This window comes from Pteronotus mesoamericanus, unplaced genomic scaffold, assembly GCF_021234165.1.
Source record: "Pteronotus mesoamericanus isolate MK-2021 breed Mesoamerican mustached bat unplaced genomic scaffold, CSHL_Meso_final scaffold_21, whole genome shotgun sequence".
NCBI lineage: Eukaryota > Metazoa > Chordata > Mammalia > Chiroptera > Mormoopidae > Pteronotus > Pteronotus mesoamericanus.
The window spans coordinates 31,385,414-31,394,556 of NW_026555310.1; the positions used below are offsets into that span (position 1 = coordinate 31,385,414).

The following is a 9,143-nucleotide window of genomic DNA, read 5'->3' on the forward strand; positions in this document are numbered from 1 at the left end:
TTATTAGAAGGAGGAGAAAAGAGACTGGGATGGTTGTGCAGGCATCTTCACATGTATTTGTAGTATAGTTAAATTATAATAATCTACATTTAAAAAAATGAAAACAAAAGATCAGGTTAAAAGTTGTAGCAATAATCCAAAGAGAATAGTGAAGTTGATTTAAGGTAGTGACAACTACAACTACAGAAGAGATTAAATAAAGCAGTGATTCCCAAGCTTTTCCACTTTAGTTCTCCTAATGAAAGGTAAATAACTTTATATTTCTTGATATAATCCAAATTATCCTGCTCTGTGTAGAATTTTATATTTGAAGTCCATGTGAAGTTTGCATTTTACCCCATAACACATGCATGTTTGTTCTAATATGAATATATATTAATTATAGAAGAGTCCATTTATACTTTTAACTTCATAATCCCATGTCTGAAATTTTTCTAAGATATAAACATGATACATGAACAAAGAGCCATGCCACTAGTCTACCATGAAAATCGCAAACACAATGCCCAATCATGAACATTTTCTTAACTAAAAATATGTATCTAAATAATCATATGTAATTCAGCCATTAAATTAACTATGTAGATATTGGTGATTTAAAAAAAAAAACAACCTTATGATCATTAAGGCTTTGTGTAAGTGTACGTATGTAATTTGGGACATCATCAGTCATGATAGATTTTCCAGGAAGACAAATTGTAAACACAAACATATTGATATTTCATATCCAACAGGTCATACACCAGATAGGTAGTTTTATTAAAAGCTCGACCCTAAGAACACTCCTACGATTCCTATTTCTGACAGCCTACCCACACCCACATTCATCAACTACCATGTCTTCATAATGTCGTAGAATAACGTTGTCATCATTGTCCTGGTAAAGCATGGAAATGGGGGACAGTTTGGTGGGAATACAGACAGCCTGGGGAATTGCTGGGTCAACAGCATGCATCAGTGCTTGCATGAACGCATAATTGGAGCTGTTGAGGGAAGTGGTCAATGAGAAAGGACAATCTCCATGGCAGTAATTTGCCATGAACCCCTTGGGGGCAATGATCCACTTGTGCCAGCCCAGGTCCCTGAAGTTGATGAAGAGCTGGTGACGATGGCAGAGGTTCTTGCAAGAAACATTAGGGACAGGGAGGGCTGCCCTCTTTTTTCGGGAAGAATGGTGGCACTGATCAGGGTTGAGGGTCACCACCATCAGGGAAGCATGAAGAGAACACCTCAGTCGGGCACAGGTGTCCTCAAACTGAAAATTCACCCCTGAGTCTCTGTGTCCTTTGACCAGTATCTCTAAGAACAAACCTATGTTCTTCCGAGGGTTATTATTCCAATCCTTAGCCACATCCAGTATGTTGAAGTGAAGGACACCTTGAGGCCACGGTACTGACTGCAATACAAACACTTTCCCTGGCTTACGGATGGACTGGTCCCACACATGAGGCTTCTGAACCAGGGACAAAGCCAATTCCAGTTCTGGTCCCAGGTTATAGTAAGTGTTGGGCCCCAAGTCCAGGCCCAGCTGGGCCATTGTTAACTGCTCCTTGTCTTTAACTGCAGACAGGTTGAAGTAGAGGAGCTTCTGTAGGCAAGAGGAAGCTTGGGGAAGCTTCTTGGAGTAAAGAAAGAAACCTAGACAGGAACAGAGAGATGTGTCACCATAATAGTAATATATTTTACTTTATATCCGCCTATGATATAAATGACAAATGTTATATGTATGTCATATATACGAAGTAAGGGCAGGATATAATCAGTTACACGCAAACTCTACCATTTCGGAAGATTTATTTCTTTCACTCCTCACTTTTTAATTTATTTCTTTAACTACAGTTGGCATAAAATATTATATTAGTTTCAGGTGCACAACATAGCAATTTCACATTTATATACCTCATGAAGTGATCACCAAGATAAGTCTAGACCCAGCTGGCACCATACATAGCAATTATGACTTTATTGACTATATTCCCTATGCTGTATATTACATTCCCATGACTAATTTTATAACTGGCATTTTGTACTTCTTAATCCCCTTAAAGATGTGGTACGCTTCACAAATGTGTATGTCATCTTTGCACGAGGGCCATGCTGATCTTCTCTGTATCATTCCAACTTTTAGTATATGTGCTAACAAAGCAAGCACAAGGCCAAAGGCCTTATCTCCACATGTGCAGGTGCCCAAGGGGACTTGTACACAGTTTACAAAGTCCATGACCATGGATGGGAGAAAGAATTACATCTTTATTTTTACTAAACTCTAAATGAAATTTAGCCTTTCTTTCAATTATGAAAATGAGCCACAAATCCCAATATATTACGGACCAAATATATTATGGGACAGGACACTGTTACCAATAAAAAAAAATAGCTTTGTTATACATTAAGTTGTTGCAAATATTTTAAAATAATATGCTCACACTACTTTGAATTTATGGTAGTTATAGTCCCTTCTGTAGATCTTGTTACTCATATTTGTTACATTAATAATGCACCATATATGTTCCTATATATGCATTTGTGGTAAAAAATATTTTTCTAAATGTATTTCAATATCTAATTTCTTTTGAAATTTTAAATATTTTATTGGAGGCATGTAAAACATTATTCTGAGAAGGGGTCCAGTGGCTTCAACAGAACAGCCTAAGAGACCCATGGCACAAAAATGTTTAAGAACATCTTAGGCTCAGGTGCTGCTGATCAAAATCTAACCACTAGACTTCAAAACAAAGTCCTGTCATCCAGCTAAGACTGACCCTCCAGAAATCTCTTATGATTTATCTCTAGGTAATTCTTTACCTAAAGCCCACCATTGTCAATATCAACGATTTCTAGTCTTGTATCTCTGAAGACCTCCTCTCCCACCTCACCGAATACTGAGGGGCAATGTGATTCTTCAATTTCTCCACATGGACCCTCTTCTCTGTATCTTTTGAAATTGTAGATGTATTTTCCCCTATTTTCAAAGACAAGTTCTCTGGCTGGATTTTTGAATCTCATCTATTCCTTGAGGAAAAGGTCCAATAGAGTATACTTTTACTTTTTTTTTTAAGATTTTATTTATTTTTAGAGAGGGGGAAGGGAGGGAAAAAGAGAGGGAGAGAAACATCGATGTGCTAGAGACACATCAATGGGTTGTCTCTCACATGCTCCGGCTGGGAGCCTGGCTGGCAACCCAGGCGTGTGCCCTGACCAGGAATCGAACTGGCACTCAATCCACTGAACCACACCAGCCAAGGCAATACTTTTACCTTTATAATTTTGTTGCTGTTGTTTGTTTGTTAGTTTGTTTGTTTTTACTTTTTTGCATCTTCAATTTCCCCTTCCCCATGAACCATGAATAACTTCTTTGGCCTAATGCCACCATTGTATTTGGTTGGGTGGCTCCACAATAAGTAAGGATTTTCTAAGGTCATTCAGATTTTGTGGAAAAATTATAACAAAAACCCAAACAGTCTAACCATCTCACCACAATGCCTCTTCACTCTGCAGTCTCATTTTAAAAATAACAATATTAAAAAGCATTTAAAACTACCCAGTTCTCTTTTTAAGCCCAGTGTATCATCTCTCCCTTTCTTTCCATTGACCATCTTTTAAAAAGATCAGTCTACATTTTCTGCCTCTGCTTCTACTTCTTACTCATACCCTTCTGTTATTTTCCAACTGTTGCCCTTACACTCCACTGAAACATCATTCTGAAAGGTTGTCAACTATCAGACTCGGGTCTTTTCATGGACTTATCCTTTTCATCTTCTCTGAACAGTTGATTTGTCCTGTTTATGGCTCTAATTCTAATACATTGGTCTCCTTTTTTACTATTATCACTAAATCACATCCCCTAGGCTTGAAAAAAAAACAAACCTCAAAAGCTAAAATGGAAAAGATGGACAGATTTGAAAAAATGAAAATGAAAAACTTCTATATTCAAAATACATTATTAAAAAAATTAATAACACAAAGAACAACCAAGAATACTTATAATATACATGACAAGATAAAATTCACGACTATAAAGAACTTTTTGAATGATTAAGAGGCCTTACAAATAATTAGGAACAATGAAAAATCTTCAATAGGAAAAGGATCATATATAATCTATATAGCAACTGTTGGAAAAGTAAATATGAATAGTTCAAGTATTCATTTAAAAGACATCATTCCACCCTGGCTGGTGTAGCTCAGTGGATTGAGTGCCGGCCTGTGAACCAAAAGGTCATTGGTTGGGTTGTGGACCAGGTCACCAGTAGGGGGTACTTGAGAGGAAAACACATGTTGATATTTCTCTCTCTCTCTTTCTACCTCCCTTCCCCTCTCTCTAAAAATAGATAAATAAAATCTTTTTTTAAAAAAAAGACTGCATCAATTGTGGGGAAGTGAGAATTCCCTAACACTCATGGTGGGGTATAAATTTTGGAGGATGTGTGGTATATATTGAAAGTATTTAAGATGGCAGCATAGGAAGATGTGACTCACCTCTTCACACAACCACATCAAAATTACATCTAAAATATAGAGCAACCATCATTCAGAACCAGCAGAAATTGAGTTGAGTGGAAGTCTGACAACTATGGAATCAAAGAAACCACATCCATCCAGGCTGCTAGGAAGGGTGCAGAATGGGCTGGTCACACACCCACATGTGGTAGATAAAAATTTAGGAGAGATATCCTGGGAGTGAAGAGCGGCCACCACATACCAGGTCCCTCCAGCCCAGGGTTCCAGTGCCAGAAAGATAAGTCCCCACAACTTCTGGCTGCAAAAACCACTGGGGACTGAGTTGGTAGAAGAAGTTGCTGGGGCTTGTTCCACTGGTTTTAAGGATGCTCAAGGAACAATGAGGACCTCAGCAGCATATAAAAGATCCAGATAGAAATGAAGGATACACTAATTGAAATAAAGAACAATTTACAGGGAAACAACAGAAAAGTGGATAAAGCCAAGAATCAAATCAATGATTTGGAACAAAAGGAAGAGAAAAGCAACCAAACAGTACAGCAAGAAAAAAAAAAGAATCAAAAAAAAAAAAAATGAGGATAGTATAAGCAGCCTGTGGGACAACTTTGAGAGGTCCAACATACATATCATGGGGTTTCAGAAGAAGAGAAAGAGCAGGATATTGGAAATCTATTTTAAAAAATAATGAAAGAAAACTTCGCTAATTTGGTGAAGGAAATAGACATGAAAGTCCAGGAAGCACAGAGAGTCCCAAACAAGATGTATGAAAGAGGCACACTCCACAACACATCATAATTAAAATGCCAAAGGTTAAATATAAAGAAAGGATCTTAAAAACAGCAAGAGAAAAGAAGTTAGTTACCTACAGGGGAGTTCCTATAAAACTGTAAGCTAATTTCTCAAAAGAGACTTTGCAGGCTAGAAAGGATTTGCAAGAAACATTCAAAGTCATGAAAAGCAGGGACCTACAGCCAAGATTGCTCTACCCAGCAAAGCTATCATTTAGAATCAAAAGACAGATAAAGAGCTCCCCAGACAAGAAAAAAAACTAAAGGAGTTCGTCATCACCAAGCCACTATTATTTGAAATGTTAAAGGGACTTATTTAAGAAAAAGATCAAAACTATGAATAATAAAATGACAATAAATACATATTTATCAACAGTTGAATTTAAAAAAAAAACAGCAAACTAGAACAGAGACAGAATCATAGCTATAAAGCATTTCAATGGTTGCCAGATGGGAGGGTGTGTGGGGGAATGGGTGAAGAGGTGAAGGGATTAAGAAGTACAAATAGGTACTTTCCAACCTGGGCCCAGCATAATGGCTCCCACAAAGAAGGGTGGCGAGAAGAAGGGCCGTTCTGCCATCAACGAGGCCGTGACCAGAGAGTACACCATCGACATCCATAAGCGCATCCACGGACTGGGCTTCAAGAAGCGCGCCCCTTGGGCACTCAAAGAGATCTGAAATTTACCATGGAGATGGGAACTCCACATGGGCACATGGACACGAGGCTCAACAAAGCCCTCTGGGCCAAAGGAATAAGGAATGTCCCATACCCTACGCAGGTGCAGTTGTCCAGAAAACGAAATGAGGATGAAGATTCACCAAACAAGCTCTATACGTGGGTCACGTACGTACTTGTCACCACTTTCAAAAAACCTACAAATAGTTAATGTGGATGAGAACTAACTGCTGATTGTCAAATAAAGTTATAAAACTGCCTTTGAGGTTTGGTTTCCTGTTGCTAGTGGCACTGTAATGTGTTTGTATATCTTAAAGTAGTTCCCAATTAAATAATCATTTGAAAAGCTTTAAAAAAAAAAAAAAGAAGTACAAATAGAATAGGCATGGGGATGTAAAGTCCAATATAGAAAATGGAGGAGCCAGAAAACTTACACACATGACCCATGGGCATGAACAATGGTGAGGAGATTGCCTGAGGGAGTCAGGGTGCTGGGTGGAAGAGGGCAAATGGGGAAAAATCAGGACAGCTGTAATAGCATAATCAATACAATATAATTTTTTTAAAAAGTATAAATGTGCCTGCTTTTTGATCCAACAATCCCCTTCCAAGAATTTATCCTAGGGAAATAATTGAAAATGTGCACACACTCAAAAAAGTGGATGTAAAGCTGCACTATTAATATATATCTATGCCCATCAACAGGGCACTAACTACATAAATTACAGCATACCTATACAATGGAATATCATGCAACCATTAAAATGAAAATTAGCTATTTGTTTTGGCTTGTATGAGATGTTTATAATGCTAAAGGACTCTATAACATGACCCTATTTTTTAAAATTTCATGTTTATATTATATATATGCAAAAGAAAGTCTGGAAGAATATACAACACTGGTGGTTTTCTATAGAGGAAGGGTTAGGGAGGGATGATAGTGAGAGTCTGTCCTCCCCCCACCATTATTTGATAAAATTATTATCATAAAAATCAAAGATTTTTTTCCATTGGGGAAGGAAGGATGTAACCCCAGCTGTTTTCTACTCTTTCCAAGAAAAACCCTCGTTATCTCTTAACTGTTCAGAACTTTTCCCTGAGCCCACACCCCCAAGGCCCCAAGCCTCTAATGTAATACTTAGTACAATGTATGCATGGAAGGCATTTGTTTGTCTGCCTGCCTTCTATAAACTTGCAGAAGAGATTTTAACTGTAATGTCTGTATTCTCAAGGCCATACAATGTTCCTGGCACACAGTAGATATCAAACAAATGCTTCTTGAATAAATAAATACTCAATTCTAAATCCTCAGTTGCTGTAAAACTAACCAGCTAGGGGTCTCAATGCCGCCTCTGAACCACTTGGGAGGCCATATGGAAATGCAGATTACAACACTCATCTTTGACTTTAAATAAGAATTGGATGGGAGAGTGAAGGGCAGGAACTGGGCAAGAGAATAAACTTTTCACAGTTGATCTGGGTCATTTTGGTGGGTGATTAGTTTGGTAAATTATTAAATGAAACTCTCTCAGATCCTTATATAGAGTATAGCAGTGGCATATGTTATTGCTCTGTATTTGTAAGTCAAGAATAGCCTTTTCCACCCAACAAAAGTGGAGGGGAGATAAGGCAAAGAGAAGCTAGATCCATGGGCAAACTGAGTTTAAAATTTTTGTACCCTGCTTGTCATACCAAAGACTCCAGGATACATATATTGTGGGCTAAAGAGTAGAAGACTGAGTCCTAATTCTACCCTCACCCCTCCTACCTAAACTGCAGCACAAAGCTGTTGATTCAGCGGGGCAGGGAGCAGGGAGACCTATTTTGAATCCTGACTTTCTTCACACACTACCTGTTTGATCTTGAATATACTACAGGCTATCTACTGTCTAAGCCTACCTCTCAGGGTAGTTATTGGGATTAAATGAGACAAAATATGTAAAGTACCAGCAACAAGACCTTCTATGAACCCCTCAGTCACTGTTACTTCTCTTCTTTCCTTCCTTCACACCCTTTAAAGTCAGATTTTTCTGTGGGAAATATTCCAGTATCCTTACCTTGATCTGGCAGAAGTCGAAGTACGTTCCCCCGGACTCCCAGATCCTTTATGTAGCATAAGTCTTGTGAGACCCCGATGGTGGCTGCTGCCTCTTGATCGTGGAAAATTTTCTTCAAGATATAAGGCACAGGTTGGAATTTCTGGGGTGAAGGCACCTTGTCTAAACCTAGAAGTTGGAGAAAGTCATGTTCTTGAAATTGCAATGTCTGGCCCAAGGCCAGAGTTAACAAGAGGCTGAGAGCCAAGGCTGGCAGGGGAGGAAGCATGGCCTCTGAGCTGAGACAAAGCGGGCTAGTCAGGCTGAAGAGAGCTCTAGCTCCTGACTTCCCAGCAATTCAGGCACTGCTAATTTATCTGATGTAAGATAATCAAGTGTGAATTGCTCTCTTCCCAGCTCCTCAAAGGCAATTGGATGTGAAAGGAAAGAATTTTTTTTCTTCTTCCCTAGGTCTACTGTTCCAGAAAATAAGCACACAAAGCAAAGGTTACCAGTGCGTGGGCCTAACTCTACAACAATGTGAAGTTTGTCAGCAACAGACGATGTGGAAAGGAGGCATGCATTTATTCATTTCACAAACATTTATTAAGCATGTATTATGTGCAAGGTGTTGAGACAAGGGCTAAGAACGTAGTACTACCTAATTCAAAGTCTAGTCTTTCATACCATAATTAGCCAAATACATAGGTAGATTTTTATTAGACTGCATCCATAGTAATGTGGAAAATTAAACCAGGGAGCAAGAAATTCTCCCGAGGAAGCTGATCTACACTTTCCATCAGTTGTCAGTGCTGAAGGACTGAATTTTGGTCATCTAACTTTGCCCTTCCTGATGAAAGTCAAAAATCAGACTGACTGGGTTCAGCCTGATTCCATTACTTATTAGCTATCCGACATTGGGCATATTCCTTAACGTTCCTAAATTTTTGTTTTCTCAACTGGAATAAAAACTGACCTTTTAATTTGTCATAAAAATCTAATAAGGTGATGTATTTAAAGTGCTCAGCACAATGCCTGCCAAATGATAAGTACATGCAAGGTGTTCTCAGAAGAGATAGCTTCAAAGTTTAAGTAGACATTTTTCAGTAAGACAAGTATTCAGGGCTGAAGGAATACATGTGAAAAGACATGGAGGTTATTGAGAAGTTTAACTAGGGT

At 38.4% G+C, this 9,143-nt stretch overlaps 1 protein-coding gene, 1 non-coding gene and 1 pseudogene across 2 annotated transcripts; 1 reads left to right on the top strand and 2 right to left on the bottom strand.

Moving 5' to 3' along the window:
* Nucleotides 1–808: 808 nt before the first annotated feature.
* GDF3 (growth differentiation factor 3) lies at nt 809–8,253 on the bottom strand. The gene is made up of 2 exons (XM_054590958.1): nt 7,986–8,253; nt 809–1,638 (listed from the first exon to the last, which is right to left on the bottom strand). Exons 1-2 carry the CDS (start codon nt 8,251–8,253, stop codon nt 809–811), a joined length of 1,098 nt encoding a protein of 365 aa, XP_054446933.1.
* Nucleotides 2,045–2,152, bottom strand: LOC129085151 (U6 spliceosomal RNA). The gene has a single exon (XR_008530655.1). It is a non-coding gene; the product is annotated as a U6 spliceosomal RNA (small nuclear RNA).
* On the top strand, nt 5,784–6,155 carry LOC129084759 (60S ribosomal protein L31-like; annotated as a pseudogene).
* Nucleotides 8,254–9,143: the final 890 nt, after the last annotated feature.

Excerpts from the sequence above, each read along its gene's own strand:
- GDF3 (XM_054590958.1), bottom strand. The coding sequence starts at position 8,253 with ATGCTTCCTCCCCTGCCAGCCTTGGCTCTCAGCCTCTTGTTAACTCTG. Across the intron at positions 1,639-7,985 it reads TCGACTTCTGCCAGATCAAG|GTTTCTTTCTTTACTCCAAG; the intron begins GTAAGGATACTG and ends GTTCCTGTCTAG.